This window comes from Poecilia reticulata, linkage group LG4 (genome assembly GCF_000633615.1).
Source record: "Poecilia reticulata strain Guanapo linkage group LG4, Guppy_female_1.0+MT, whole genome shotgun sequence".
NCBI classification, from domain to species: Eukaryota; Metazoa; Chordata; class Actinopteri; order Cyprinodontiformes; family Poeciliidae; genus Poecilia; species Poecilia reticulata.
Window position 1 is genome coordinate 29,225,305 of NC_024334.1, and position 16,649 is coordinate 29,241,953.

At 37.6% G+C, this 16,649-nt stretch overlaps 1 protein-coding gene across 4 annotated transcripts in view; it reads left to right on the forward strand.

The window, feature by feature from the left end:
* The first annotated feature begins 1,861 nt into the window (after window positions 1–1,861).
* The window catches only part of osbpl9 (oxysterol binding protein-like 9), a 35,042-nt gene continuing 20,254 nt past the window's right edge, over window positions 1,862–16,649 (forward strand). For 2 of the 4 annotated variants that reach the window (XM_008407893.2, XM_008407894.2), the window contains exons 1-4: window positions 1,862–2,016; window positions 4,143–4,193; window positions 7,791–7,869; window positions 15,019–15,095. In XM_008407893.2, coding sequence (XP_008406115.1) covers window positions 1,906–2,016; window positions 4,143–4,193; window positions 7,791–7,869; window positions 15,019–15,095 — 318 coding nt within the window. In that variant the 5' untranslated portion in view covers window positions 1,862–1,905. Of the gene's footprint in view, window positions 2,017–4,142; window positions 4,194–7,790; window positions 7,870–8,389; window positions 8,554–8,598; window positions 8,759–15,018; window positions 15,096–16,649 lie in introns of those variants that run through there. The other 2 variants (XM_017304472.1, XM_008407895.2) reach the window with 2 other exon arrangements.

Here is a 16,649-nt window from a genome sequence, read left to right on the forward strand (position 1 = left end):
ACGTCTTCAGTTGGATGAGTGCAATGTAAAATTAACACAAAAACACCAGAGTGGAATATGTGAATCTAAACAGGGATAAAATGTCAGATGTTAACATGACTTTTTTTATTGTACAAAAATATATTTTGTGTTTTTTGTTTTTTTTTTTAATTTAATGCTCACATTATATTACTGTGAAGTTCTGCTTATCAGTGTTAAGCCTATTGTAAATAATAAAGATATTGATGAATGCTGTTGTATTTTTCCTTTAAACTGTATTCAGACTGAGCTTTTTTAAAAGCAAAACATTAACATTTATTTGAACAGACAGTATTGTAAATGGAAATTTTATTTGATCAGACATTCACTCTATTGGAAATCAACAAATTTATTGTACAGACTCAAATTTACTCTGATGGATGTTTAGATTGGATCCTTACAGTTTAACAAATTCTGTATGCTTAAATGTTTTAGGTTAAGAGGTATTTATCAAAAACAAAATTAGTACCAGTAATTACCTACACACTATAAATAGGTAGTCTAAAATGTTAATAATCCCAATGGGATTGATCTGAAGGCACTGTAAAGAGTGGTCAGCGTCAAATTCTCTGCTTATTTAAAGTCACAATGGAAAATGGGAAAATCAGTGCTGGAGTTCAAACTGAGAATATTTTAACCATAATTAGCATCAACCAGAACCTAAATGAAAGACGAAAAACATCTCATCATAAAGCACTCCGCACCAACACTGAATTTCAGCATTTAATTTCAAGTAAAAAGCCTTGAAATAAATTAATAAATTTGTCATTACAGTAGAATCACCTCACATTGATCACACAAGAGAGGGTATCCCTAGTTTAGTAAAAATAGTAATTAAAAAAATGTATCACAATAACAACACTTACAGGCACTCTAAAAGCTTTTTCAGTCCTACCATCATAAACATAAGCATAAATTTTCCAAATCATTTCTAGAACTTGAACTCACCAGGTGAAAACTAATATTTTCAGCTGGAGAAATACAATGACTACACGAATATGTGGAAAAGCACATTAATCCCTGCTGCACAATGGTGGATCTCTGATGCCTTTTTAAAGTAAGTGGAAGAAAAATTCAAGAAAACATAGTGGCTACTGCCTGTAGAAAGTAAATGGATTTTCAGCAGGATATAGTACACATGGGCAAATCAATACAGAAATAAATGATTCACTAGATTGGACCAAAACCACTTACTAATTTAAATCTTATGGAAAGCCTGCATTATGTTATTTATAGTTATATGATTCCAGAAAACTGCAACAGTTCTGAAATGTAATATTCTTTTAAATCAAGGCTAAAACCCGCTTACTTAAAATCATATTAATAAAAACTACATCATTTTAGTCTGGATTTCAACTTTTCATTACTTCTCTTTAGCTTACCACTGCAGTCTAATGTTTTTGTCTGTTTATCGTGTTGTGTTTATATTATGTAAAGTACTTTGAATTGCCTCATTGTTAAAATGTGATATAGAAATAAACTTGACGAGTGAAATCATAAGGTAATAAGCAGCTATCTTAATGTAAAATTCCCCCACTGAATTAATGTTTGCAAATTTTCTAAATTTACTATATGTGATTATGTTTTGGCAATAAAATGTGAATTTGTTTCAATGCTTTTTACCCATCTTTGCCAAAGCCAATCTAAAAATGTAATTAAAGTTTATCATTGCTGCTTCAAAGCATTTCAGAACATGCAAGTTAAAGTTTGATTTGTAATTAAGAGATACATAGCATTATAGTTTTATTGAAATGTGGAAACAGATGAGTTATCCCTGGGGATAATAAAGAGGTCTCATCATCATAATCATCATCACCACCCTCCTCTTCCTCAGCATCCTGGCCCTCACCATATGCGGCTCCGCCCCAATCGTAGCCTGTTGTAAAGATGGCGTCCATCATGGAGGGGCCGCTAAGCAAGTGGACTAACGTCATGAAAGGATGGCAGTACCGGTGGTTTGTTTTGGACTACAACGCCGGGCTCCTGTCGTACTACACGGTATGTTCAATTCCACTGTTCGGTAACGGTTAGAGTGGCCGACCGACGGGGTTAAACGGTTAAATATGTCGCTGGTTGTTGAACAGAAGTGAGATAAGGCCTTATGTTTGTCAGGAGTTGGGAGTATCAGCTGGCTTGAAGAGGCGGGTCTATCTGATGACTGAAACGCTCTTTGGCTAATGGCAGTGAACTTTGAGGAACAACTGACGAATAATGTCGAGCGTTTGGTTGTTACTTCCGCTAATGCAGCTGGCTAACACGGCTAACAGCAAGAATACAGGCAGTTTTAAAATCATTGCCAGAGTCAGTTAGGAATAATAAGGCTGGTGAAGAGGTATCTGTTCTCAAAAATTAGTTAAAAGTCCAACACTCACTAGTTTGGGAATATTCTATTGTTCATTATTTTAATAAAGACTTCTATCTTTAACGACTAAGACGGTGGGAGGAGAAACTAGCTAGTTTTTGATCAGTCTCATTTCAGGGCGCTTATTGTTTAGACTTCAGTTTCATAATTTCAAATCACGTCAGTGTTGTTAATCGATTAGTTATCCGGTTTGTCCCTGCTACTCAGAAAGTTCCGTATGTAGCCTTTTATCTTCTGTACACTGAGAACCACATTGGCTTCAAGAAGTACACTGAATACGTAAAGATATAAACTACTGCATGACAGAAATGAGGACAAACGAATTTGACAAAAAGAAAAAGCCAGATTAAACGTTATATTTAGGAAAATAACACTACAGATTGGAAACTAAGGGTTATTAGTGGCTTGACACTAAAAGAGAATGTTAAAGCCAAATGTGGTGATCTGTTGCTTAAAAAAGGAATAAATATTGGGTGTACATACAGATAAATATATTGTTTCCTTGGCTTTTATTTTATTTACTCTAATGTGGAGATTATTGGGGGAGATTTTAATTGACAAGTTTATCTGTCTAAATTTAAGATGTCATTTATTATAGAGCTTTTTGGATTGGGTTGCATTTTAATTTCATAGCAAATAGGACCACAAACATTTTTAAAGGTGTTAAGATGATCTAATGAAGTTCATTTGAAAAAATGCAACAGTTGTCCTTGATTCTACTAAAATAACATGATATTCATGATTATAGTTATAACAGTGTCATGTTCAGCTAATTTATTTGGACCTGCATCAATTGCTTCCATGCATTTTCATGCTATTTTATAACATTACCATTTGGTTGTCTTAAATTATTTAAATGAATGCTGAATAGTCATTCCCAATAATAATCCTCTTTTCTTTTTTTTTTTGCTTGAGTAACTGCAAACTAAAAGGTTGTAGTAGTTACTGAAACCTGACAAGGAAATTTTTGAGCATTTTTATTTATCATCCTTTCCTGAAAATGTCTCAGGAATTGAACAGGTTCTCTCAGGTGAACCTCAGCTTTCATTGATGTTGTTTACAGATGTTTACAGCTTTACCCAAAGGACATTTGTTTGCTGTTTGTACTTTGCTTTTTGACAATAATAAGAACAAATCAGGAGTTAGAGTAGCCACAGTAAAAATGTGAAGCGTCGTATTCAGTGTCTTGTATTCATTTACCTCACTTACTGTAACTGTAGACTTCAAATTGCAGTGTAATGTCTGGTGCTGTCTAGAGAAAATGTGACTTTTTCTTTGGTAAACTCTTCCAGAGTGAACAATCGTAATGAAAACATATCAAAGCCATTTGGTTATCTTAGTAATAATTAATAGTGGCCTTTTTATTTTGATGACACTTTATTGACACAAACACTTGCTTTTGAGGAATGAACCATCTATTTTGAGCAAGTGATTCACTTTTGCATGTTATCAACTAGGTCTTGAAGTGTGTGCTAATTGTTTTGAGAAAAGCACTAGCTGTTTTGTAAATGTTAATAGTGTTGTGATAAATGCACCAAAGAAACTGAGAAAAGCTGTAATAGGATTTTAAACCATTGGAGTGGTATGAAGGAAAATGTTCTTGCCTTTTTTTGAAACAAGAGAGCCTTAGTACAGCTTAAAAGCAGTCCATTTGAATGAACAAACCCAAGCAGTTAATCAGGTCTGAACATCTGTTAATGGAATCTAAAATTGTGCAGTTTTTTGTCCAATTCAGTAAGTTGTTTTTGTTCTTGTTTTACAGTCTAAGGACAAAATGATGCGAGGATCCAGAAGAGGCTGCGTGCGACTCAGAGTAAGATCCTCATAGTCCTTTTTGCTTTTGGCTGATGGTTTTTCTGTCTCTGCATGTTAGACTGCACTTTCCACTATATATATATATATTTCTTAAAAACAAACAAAAAAAAAAACATGCTTTGGGCATCTGGAAAAGGCCACAGTTCCGAGGGCTGTTTCCTAAAAGCAGGATTCAGAAATTCAGGATAAGAGATAAAGCCAGGCCTGACAAAACATAAGTTCATCCTGACTCGTTTCAGGAAGGTCAAACCCGGCTCAGGGGGTGCGACTATGTCAAGCCTGGTTTAAATGAGTCTGGTGAATATGTGTCCGCAGATTTCTTCAAGAGACCATGAGGTCGATCCGAACTTCACTGATTTTATAACAGATAAATTGCATAAGCAACATGTTTTGATGGAGGATTATGAGCGTATTGCACTCCCAGAAGGAAACACTGACACTAGCAAATGATAGCGAACCAACTGAATGCATAATTTGCCTAACATATATATTTTCTAATCACAACTTTTAACTAAAAAGTCATTCAATGAGGTACCCATCATTTGCTCTCAGGTCAAATTTAAGGTTATAAATGACCAGTGGAAGTCAATATTGTAATGTGATATTTGATAGCAGATTAATTAATGTAAATTTTTTGTTACGCATTTTATTGTTCTATATTTATACAGAACAAACATGACTGGACTAATGAGAGATTAAATATAACATCTTGCGGTATTTGGGAAGTGTGTGGATAAAATGTTGACTTCACGTTACTAGTGACATTAAAACATGTTCATGTGTCTGGACCTAGCCAGGCCACTCGATATTTGTCAAGATGCAGTCTTGCATCACAGATTACCTGAAGCAATAGGATGTGTTAAGGTAACTTATTGCACATAATAATGTAACAGGTGACACCACATGGTGTCGTTTTTAGTGTTGATCGCTAGTTTTACCTATGGTAAACTTCCTGTTTGTGTTTGGTGCTTTTGTTTTGAAAGGGCAACTTCCTGTGTAGCTGTTAGCAAAGGCAGCTTAACGGCAACCAAAAGACAAAATAAGTTGTGTAACGGAGGTTACAAAATGTATTTTATTAGCAACCTCTTGATAGAGGCACCAGGTATGTTTATGTTATAAGTAAGTACATATTTAAGTATTATGTCACTTAAACTGTTGGTTTGTTATATGCCAAAACTAAAGTTATTTTAATTTCTGAAAATTATTTTAAGTCAAGCGGGTTTTTTTGCCTTTAAGGCTAAAAATCTATCAGTAAAGTGTACACTTGACTTTATTGCAACACCTTTGCTTCTTTATCACCCATTTTTCAAATACTCTCAACGCGAAATACACTATTAGGCCTTTCTGTCCAACTTTAGTGATGGCTGATTTTTCTTTCTTTTTTTTTTTTTTTTAAGACTACGAAATCACTGACCAAGCATTAAATTGGCGTGACCGCTGACTGAACAGACGAGGATTAACTAACCCTCGCTGTTAGCTTGGTCTGGATTAGGCTGCAGGCACATGATAAATCGTTACGGTAACTATGCGCTACTGCTTTTGTGAAACCGAATCCAGGTTTAATTGAGTCAGGATATCCGGAACATTCCGGCTTAATCCGCTATCCTGGTTTTGTTAAACAGCCTCCAGGGCACGCTGCAGTGTTTTCATGATTCAGCTTTATCCACTAGATGGCAGCAGATGCTTCACTACCTTCGATGATTTTTTTTTTTTTTTTTACATAAGATAATTTTTTTTGTTTGTTTTTTGATATAACACACTACCAAGTTTTAAGTCTTACAAGAATGACTACTAAATGAATAACAGCTGTTTCTCACCGATCTTCACTTGTTTAAATCTCAAAGAGTATTGGCAATGATTTAATTAAATAAAAACGTTGACCACTTTCATTGTGTTACTGTTTAGTGTTCTGCTTTAGTCTTATCATCTCTGATAATTATGTCAGTCATTTGGTGTCAAGGTGCCGTGTGGAAAGATCAGTTTGCTAGTCAATATGTTGTGTGATCTAATTTTGTCTATTTAAAAGGCTTGTATAAAGGAGTGTTGCTCACATTAAGCAGAATGTCGGCCAATGTAGTGTGTCAATCAGCCAGTCCACTGCAGTTTGTTGTGCTTCATCAGCTGAACCTGTTTATGTTGCATATTGTGTTGACAGTACTTTGTAAATAAATATATCAAAGTTCAGCGTTGACATTTGAAAGCTGATCATAAGCTGCTTTATCGCTTACAAATCTTGTCACTCTTCTCGTAAATGGGAGGAAGCATCTTCTGCAGTTTCTGGGAAATAGACACTGTAATTTGTTTTCATTTTTTCCTGGGACAAAGTTTTAAGTTGGAGCTGTAGCAAAGGTTTGATACTCACCATTAACATCAGAGACACAATTTTTAAATACTCCACAGGAGGAAGAACTAATTTATTGTTTAGATACCTTTTTAAAATTCCTGTTTTCTTGTAGGCTGCTAACCTCAGATCTAAATCTGTAAGTTTTGTATTTGGAGGTGTAAAATGTTGTTGTTTCTGGTCATTAAGTCGTTACCTTTTGAAAAGTTCCACAAGGAAGCTTAATTTTGCTTCCGAAAACACTTCCTTAATTTCAGTTTTCAGTGTAACTACAAGAATCTTTAAACTGCACAGAGTTGTAGGACTAACACTGATTGATTGACGCCTGTCATTAAAACAAGCTATTTTAATTGGATGCTGGTTTTCCACACATTTTCTAATTCATTGTTTGTTTGTTTTAGCAGATTAAACACACTTAAAGAGGATCTTCCTCTTTAAGTGTGTTGAGCACCAGATGCTCGCTCAGAATGAGACATTGCTCCAAAGTCAAACACTTGGTGCAATCAAATAGGCTTCCTTGGAAAACCTTTTGCCACTTCGTGTTATAAATTGAATTCAACTGTGTTGTTCTTATAGCTACAAAAGTATTGGAAAGTATTTATTTGAATTTGTAAATGTTTTCTACACATATGAATGGGACCTGCATGTCTTGCTATGTGAATTCAAGACATTTGTTACATACCCATTACATTTTAAATGTTTATTTTTGGTGGAACATTGTAGAAAAATGAACATATATATTTTTTTAACTCAACCTAAATTAAAAAAAATATTCTACAACCTTCTAGTTTAATTTCATCCACCGTGTCCAATGGTGTTCGTTCCCTTGTATTATTTAGCTTTGGGTCACACACGCCCTGTTCCTATTGCAGAATTGAATGTCCCAGCCAGTCAGTGGGCCGGATCCCTGCGGTACTTTTTTTTTTTTTCCTGCTGCTGTCTGTACTCCTCCCCCCTACCTCTGCTTTCCTCCTCCTCTCTCGTTTTCCCAAATCCCTTCGCTCTCTCTCTTTCTCTGTCTTTCTTTCTCTGTGCCATGTTCCAAAAGGCTGCATTCATATGCAGAGAAACAAGAGAGAGGAAAACAGTTAAGAGTTAAAGATTTTTAGTAGGAAAGAGCTCGTTGCTGAGAAGGTTAATTGAGTAATAGGAGCTAATAGAAGGCTGCTGGGACATGTGGAGGGAGGGCATGAGTTTAGGAATGGAAAGTGGAGTATTACATGACTGCCTGTGTTCCTCTCTCCATGTGCCCAGGGAGCTGTGATCGGCATAGATGACGAGGACGACAGCACATTCACCATCACTGTGGACCAGAAGACTTTCCACTTTCAAGGTGAGGTGTCCTCTCCTCCCCTCGCCTTCGAGCCGCCTTCTTTGCCTCGCTCTCCGAGATCTTTCTGGCATCCATCTGTGCTCTTCATTTAGTCCCCCTCTCTCTTTCTCTCTCTCTCTGTCTCTCTCTCTCTTCTCTTTCCCTCCCCACCTTCTAAAGACTTGGATTGGATTGCTCTAAAGCCAGGAAACGCGTGAACGCACAGGCATCTATACCGAGTCGAAGCTGGGTTGCGTTTTGTCTGAGCAATTTCCTCCTTTTCTAAATAGCCGCTCCAGGTCAGACTGGCATATCTTTGTATATGAACAGGATCTTTTTCATGCCTCTGGAACGGCACGAGCAAGTAAATCCTTTTTCCTTTTTCTCCGGCTCTGTCGACCGTGGAGGAAGACTGCTGCTCATGTGTCTCTACAGCTGAGCCTGTGGGAATAATGAGGGAATAGTGCTGAGCCTGGAGCTGAGCTCAGGTCTCTCCTGGCTGCTGCTGATGCTGCTGCTCACTGTTTTCTGCACCACTGCTGCTCACTTTTGAACAACCATTCACCCAAAGGAAAGGAACCAGCGCCTGCTGTTCTGTCAATCTTTCCCTTCTTTTTTGTCTTTTTTCTTTTAGGCTGTCCAGTCCAGCACACTGCAGACACTCTGTTTTCTTTTTTGCGTTTCAAACCCTAAACGCTTCGTCAGGTCTTTAACTAAGTTCCTCTTAGTTTCCTTCATCACTGCCCTTCCATTTGTCCATCTGTATACATTTTGCCATCACCTTCACACCCAGCACCCTGTTTTCACTTCCGTCCCGAGGGTCCATGGGCCCCCGTCTCCCTCACCTCCTCCATGCCCTGTCCCATGTCTGTGTTCCGAAGCTGTATGCTGTGGTTCTACAAACGCAAGGGTAAGAAGGAAAGCGTGCACGTCTCATGGTCTGAATGCATGCCAGCGGCGGGGGACGAGGACAGTGAGGAGGAGGAAGCGTTTTGTTTGTTTGTCTTCTGGGATGGTTAGTCAGGGTGGAGCGCAGTGTTCTGTTGCTCTCGAGTGTTTTGGTCTGTGGCCGAGGCTGAAGGACGATTTAGAGCGCAGCGAAGTAGGCTGTTTAAGTTGGTTGTGAAGGCAGACAGAAACAGACCGGGTTAATTTATTACAGGATAACTTGGATTACTGACGCCTGTTAGCTGTGCTAAACAATGTTCTTGCAAATTGCATGCATATTATGAGACTTGGGGATTCATCTTAAAGTGGAAGTAGCACAAATATTGTGATTCTAGAAGTGTCTTTCTTGTTTGTGCTATAGTCAGCCTGAGATGCGGTTCTGTGTAATTTAAGCGAATGTTGTTTAGTTTTGAAAATTTGCCTCATCATTCTCAATATGGTCTTGTTTTAGTTTGGTGCTCAGATCACAATGAACGTACAGCAGTTGTTTTATAACGAGGCACTACTTCAGTAATGCATTAAGCTGGTCTTCAACTGCCTGATGCTGATTTCTGATTCGATAACTGAATAAAATTGTAGTTTTATTCTTTTAAGCTTATAAGCTCGATTGAGCATTGGCAATAGAGTTTGAAATGATGGCAGACTGTCGGGGATTCATTATCCAAAATTCTGATGCGCTAATGGTGCTGATCGCTAAAAAAAAGTTCCTGGAAGCCCTTTAAAAACGTAACGATCATCTGTTTATATAATTGTTTCACTAAAATAGATCTTACATCTCAATATGTTCTAAAGTCTCATGGATACTCTTGGTGTATCTTCACTTTAGCAAATAATAAGGAGCATTTACCTTATTCATAGACAATTCTGCTATTAGGACATTTTCTTGAAAGGTGGAAAGCCTTTTTTTTTTTATCAACGTTTAACTTAAACCCCCAACTAAAACAAAGTTATAAGCAGCAGCTTTTTAAAAGCAAAACAAATGTGACAACTGGACTCTGTGTTAGCAGATATTTCAATAAAAAAAGCCCTGGAGTTTAGCTTCTCTGATTACAGTATCCATACAAAAGACTGCAACATATCCTATCCAATCTGTGTAAAGATTTTAATTCAACCTTTAAATGTTAAAAATAAAACCATAACAGCCTAAAAAAGAAAGATGACATGCCTTTCACTCTCAACATGGATGTTTTCTAAGCTGTTTTCTGAGGCAAAGTAGTTTTGAATCCAACAGAAACTGAACGGAGTACAAGATTTTCCAAGTTCATGGATCAAAGCATATGACTCTGAACTTTATCTGATATTTTTTTCCTTCTATGCATAAAACATGCTGATTGTTAATGTATTCATAGACAAAAAATGCCGACATATCCAGCATTTGGACGCATTTAATAAAATAAAAATTCAGACATTCAGTATTTGACCTGCCGTCTAACAGTCAGAGCTGATAAAGGGAAAATTTACCGATTTCTGTCACTGACTGATAAGTTGGTGCAATATTACCACTATCAGAGTCTAAGCACTCAAGCGATCTCATTTCATGACTGCATCAACTTTGTAAACAGTATATCCTATGTCATTCTGTTCATCATTTTGTCTGAAAAACAACAACGTAATGCCACCGTTGTAAATGTCAGCCCTACTGATGATGGTCTGGCCCATGGACATTGGAAGATGAGCATCGAAAGTAGCTCTTAATGAACGTAGAACATGAGATTCTAGTTTGTATGGACATGAAGCAGTGCACAGGATGTTGAGCAGGAGCAGATTTCCCTGTAAAGGAGTCTCAGTCATCTCATGTTATGCAGTCAGTCTCTTAGGATGGAAGCTCAGTCTGGGTGTGTGTGTATATATATATATATATATATTCCTCTATGCTATTATGTTTGGGCCGGTGCGTGGGTAAGGTGTTTTAGGTATTGACTGTGTGAGGAGGAGGACAGCAGCACTGCAGAGAGAATGAGGAAGATGGTTTAGAAAGAATCCAGACCTATAACAGAATTTTTTTTTCACATGCTGCTGTTCAACTCATTGTAACTGTAGCTTTTAAGTGTTGAGATTTATTTTATCACATGTGTGCAATGTAAGCTGCAGTCTCTCGCAAGGTGAAATATGTTTTAGAAAAACCTGTAGGCCACTCTGCTGGCCGGTTCTTTCGCTATTTAGAGGAACATCCATAATTCATCAGGGCCGCTCCCCCAGCAGTGCATCATAGATGCCTGAAAGGCCTCTTTCCTCTTTGCACTTTGCTCACTTCGCCTTTTCTGTTGTACCTGACCATCTCTTGTCACTTCCCGTCATCATGTCCAGAGCATCAGACCAAGCTGAGAACTCCGCCATGTCTTTTGCCTGTACTTGATTCACTCTTTTCAGTTTTCTCGTACTCTGTCCAGTATGCATCTGCATACGGTCTTTATTTTAACCAGATAAAAACCTCAGAGATCTCCAATCTCTTTTTCAAGAGGGACCTTGCAAGATAAAAGCACTGTTTACAAGTGTCAGCATTTCATTCATCCTGCGACATACAACTTAGTTTAAAAGCATAAAATGATAAGAGTAGGATAAAGCAACTGACAAAAACTCTTCAGTCTTTCAGTAGTGCTTTTAGTTCCCCAAGCGACTTAATGTTTCTGTCAGATGTACTCATACACTTTGAACGCTCACATTTTGTCAGATTACAACAACGCATAATTATGAAATAATAATAAGAAGATTAATGATTTTTCAAACCTCTTACATATAAAATCCTCAAATGTGTGGTTGAATTTATATTCAGCCCCTCTACGTCAACACGGTGTCACTTTTCACTTGAGCTGCATCAGGAAGTCCATTTGGGTTTGTTTCTCCCAGTTTAGCACATCTACAGATGGAAAATTTTTCTCCAGTCCTTTATTATTATTTTTTTACTTTTCCTGTTTTTTACACACACAAAAAGAAGCTCAAACTCTGTCTGATTAGATGGACTGAGTTGTGAACAGCAATTTTATGAAGTTTTGCTACAGATTATCAATTGGTTTTAGGTTATCTTGACTGGGAACAACAACTGAATATGTTGTATTCTATGAGATTCCAGTGAAATAGATTAAGGTTTGTAACTGTAATGTGAAAGATTCAAGGAATGCGAATAATTTGCACAGTTCAGTTTGAAATGTGTCCAAACTCCAGTAGGAAGAGAGGGTTTGAAACTGGGTCACATTTTGTCCGGATCTGGAAGGAGGAAAAAGAAACGTGATGCACGACTCGCAGAGCTCGTTTTGATTAAGGAGCTTCATGGAAAACAGTGTAGCATTTAAAAGGAAAACAAATATAATGAGAACCTCAGCCATTTGCATTTAGTTAAAGCCTTTTTTTTTTTTCTTCTAATAAGTCAGTCATTACTGATGCCGTTAACTCATGGATCGGTTTGGATGAGTTTTGTAAGAGCAGTAAATGCTGGAGCTTGTCTTGGATGACATTGCCCTTTGCAGAACTTACACCCCGCAACTTATAATTACCTCCATATCAGAGAAACTTTTTAGCATTCACAGATATTAAACACCAGCCGAAAATAAACCCCATATCGACAACAGCAGGAGCTCCTCCTCTCTATACCACATACGTACCACAATAGACCCATGGTATACTTGGTTTTGCCTAAGAACAAAAACTGCTTAAAACTCCTTTAAGTTTTAATTTAATCAACTTATTCCAATATTTAACCAAATACTGCTATAAGCACATCAGTGATTTAAAATCTGATGCTGTCAAGGTAGAGCTTTAAACGATTTTAGACTGACAAGGCTAAATTTTAACTTTGGAGAAAAAGTCAACCATATTGATGTTTAGCATCGTCTTCTTCACGGCGCGTCATATGTTCCTGCTGAAGAAAAAGCAAATACTGCTTAGCGGGAGTCTTTTGTTGAGGTAAATATCCATTTTGGAAACTTGTTGTTAACCTGGGAAATGCAGCACAAATTCATGTCACCAGTAAACATCGGTGCAACCGCTACTGTAAGAAATGTATGATCCTAGCATTGAACTGTGAATATGTAAAGTACCAGTATTTTTTTTATTTTTTTTTTGCATGATGTGTGTCAAACCACCACGAGGTTTATCTGTTTGATGTAAACAGTCTTTTCTTCAAGTGTTGAATTTGTAAATTTGGTGTAATGCTCTGTCCGTCATCTAGATCATGCCAAAGTGTTTGGGTAGTTTAAGGTGAGATGAGTTGCATCATGTGACAAGTGACATTAAACTCCCTCCTACCCTAAGATGTGTTTCTGTGTCTGGGCAGTCTCTGTTCCTCATTCTGCTTATTGAAGTGAGATCTACTCTCAGTAAGGGCATATTGAAGCTAAGCTCTGAGAATGAGAGCTTGAGTTAGCTGCAGCTTTCAGGTTTTATAGAGCATTCTTAATTTCTCCTGCAGTTTTGCAATATGCTCTGTTTTAATTCATTCTATATAATTTAGACACAATTGTACTGTCATTTTTTTTAGGCAACTGTGAGTGAAAACACAGTAGCTTCTCATGTTTTGTACAGTCCCTCTTCTTTGTGTTCTTCTGAAAGCCTCACTGTACTTGTCTTTATCAGAGGGGCATCAGAGCCCAGAGTAATTGGGTTTACTCTGCACACAGTCCTCTGTTATGGCACTACTGCAGCTGGGCCTTAAGACCGCCTTACATACTTACAAATTTAAACTTTGCTTTTAAGCTCTGGTGACTTGCTGAGGCAAAAATACTGAACTTAGTGATTTTAGATTTTTTTTTTCTGCTGATATAATACCTGAATGTTATTGCAAAGGAAGTCCTACTATATGACAAGAATGAAAACACACATCATTTAATTTCTTTTTTTATCTTTGTGGGATTTTAAGTGTTTGTAACCTACATCTGTTGACTGACATTCACCAGGTTATTGGATAGTTGGGTCAAAGTTATAAATCTTTGACTTGTCATCAAGTAAATGTTTAAATGACCCGTAGTCTGTTTGAATAAGTAACTCTTCAGGTTGCTTCTCATGTTGCTGCTGTTTCTGGCGACGGCAAACATGTAGGTGGTTGCAGTTGGCTACTTACTGCATCAATGCAAACACCTACCTCTCAAAGTTATTTGTGGAGTGGATGTAAAACACAGACTAGATCATTTCCTGGAGCTTGGGTCTTTGTTTTTCTTGAATGGCGGTGCCACTGTCTCGTTTTTGCCATGAATAGCAGCTAAACAACGTTAGCTTCCTTAATTTGCTTCTTTGGTGAGTCTGTTTGGCAAAGGGGGAAAGTGAGAGGCCACTGAGGCAGTGTCTAAGTGGATTGGAGTGAGCCTCAGCTGCCTTTTAATGTCTTTAAAAGCTTTTCAGCTATAGCATGGCTCAGCCTCCATGCTTGCACAGTCATTCATCTGTTGTAGTCTTACTTTCATTTGAGTGAAAAGTGACCCGTACGCAGTTATCCAGCCAGTGTTAGGGGCAGGTTACAGCTCTTCGAGTTGAGGTTTTATTATATTGGTCAACCTCCTGCTTGTGGAAAAGCCTGATAAAAGCTGCCGTGGAAGTACAGTACAGTTTTACTAATGTATGAAAGACATATATGTGAGATATGTCCCGTTTTAATAAAAAGTTCTCAGAACATTGACGTGCATGAAAAGTGGACAAAACGGACGCCACGAAGCAACCAGGAAGGGTTTGCAGTGAGCCCTGCATGTACCACAGCTTCCACACAATCCCTGTTTAATGTCACTGGTAGCCTGTTTGGTCTCTGCTCAGAGGCTGCAGCCTCTCCATGCAAACAAAGGGTATATGTTAGAAATCAACATGGATATTGGGTTGACTTTAGGTCTTTCCGTGCAATTTACTGCCATTTACATGCATCACCAGAGTAACGTTTTGCTTTAACAAAAAGTTACTTTTACTACTTTATTTCGGTTCAGAAAGTGAAGCTCATGTTTTATTTATGTAATTTGCAGGTTGGTATATTATGACAATTGACATTTGGTATTTTTATAGATTTTGTCCCCATAAGGAGTCTGTGCTGGGACTGGACGTTCTTCTGCAGTTAAGAGCTAGAAAATGCAAAGCGGATCTTGTAAATGTCAGCTATAGTTTCTGCTCATCTCAGTGTTCCCCAGTGTTCATATCATCTCAGTGTTGTGTCCTGGTGTCATTAGTTTTTGACTCAAACACAGCTTCTGATCTTGTCTTTATGGAAGATATGGCTCACAGGGTGTGTTTCTGTACACTTTTCCCCCTCAGCTCGAGATGCAGACGAACGTGAGAAGTGGATCCACGCCTTAGAGGGAACCATCCTACGTCACACCCTCCAGCTCCGGGTACGTAGCAGCAAACCACCTTGTTTGTATGCGTATGGGTGCGTGCTGACGAGCAAAATCAACATTGGTGTGGGGATCCTTGATGTTCACTTGCCTGTCAGCACTAGTGTGTGCAGTTTTTCTTCAAACTAAACAGGCTGTACCTTTTTAAGTATGGCAATACTGGTACAAAGTCCAGGATGGAAATGAAGCTGGAGGATGAACGTAAATGTGAGTTCTAGATATCAGTCTGTTCATTTTTTAAAAAAATGTTTACTTTGGGCTACATACAATTTATGGTTGTAATGTGATAAACATTTACTACCACAAAATGCGTTTAAAATGTGAATCAAGGGGAAAAGGTTATCTTGGCAGGGCTTTATCCTGCATCACTCGTGGTGAATTTGACAAGATATCTAATGATCATTCATGTAATGTCCCAAAATCAATGAAAAAGTCAGTTTTTAATTCCTTAACTCAATATATTTTCTATGCCTAACAGTTTTGATTAACTTTTCCTCTTTAAGGATGAACCTGTTTGGAGCAGGTGGTTCCATGATCCGGTTGCTTTGATCCTGCAACTGGATCAAGGCAGGATCAATTTTCCAGCAGTCTCGCCCTCTATATTGTGACACTTGTTGCGAATCGGAGCACTGCTGGGTTTGCTGGGAACTATTATGTGCAAAAAGGCATTTCATTTCTCGTCACTTTAACCCTCGTCACTTTAACCCTGAACCATTCTAACTAAATTGACTCATTCCTATACACAAGGTTCTGCAGATACAATGTTGGTGACACACTGCAGTTACACAATCTGCAAAGATTGACATACGTGTCGGTATGAGTTTCTAAAACTGCTTGGAGAATTTTTTTTTTCAAACTTTTTTCCTTAATCATTCTGAAAAAGCAGCCAATATAGCTGCACAGATGTTGTCTTTAGTCTTTAAATATGCTTTCAAAACAGTGGGAGAGAAGCAGAACGATGTTACGAATTATTTTGAACTAATGTATGTTACCTTTTGGTGCCAAACCACTTGCAAATGCAATGAGATAGTGTAAATGAATGTGAAAATAAGAGGAAATGTTATCTATCAACATTTTACTACCTTAACAAACAGAAAAAAGTAAATCTGCAACCTTTGTCATAGATAAAATTATTTTGAACTAATGTATGTTTCCTTATCTGTCACAAAATGGCAGATTCAAGCATGAAAATTGTCATAGCAAATAGATATTATGAAAGGAGGATTAAAAAAGAGAATATTTCAGGTCAAAATTACAAATAAAGCATCGCCAAATTTACTGTGTAATTCATCAAAACTTTTAAAGTAATGAGCTCTCTCCTCATGGTCTTACTCTGCAAAATACACACACACACACACACACTGCGCAAGCGCGCAGCAACAAATCCTAAGCGATGTCGTGTGGAACTATATTGCACTGAGTGAATGGGGAAGTTTGCGTGTTGCGGAGGAAAAATTATCTATCTATCTATCTATCTATCTATCTATCTATCTATCTATCTATCTATCTATCTATCTATCTATCTATCTATCTATCTATCTATCTATCTAT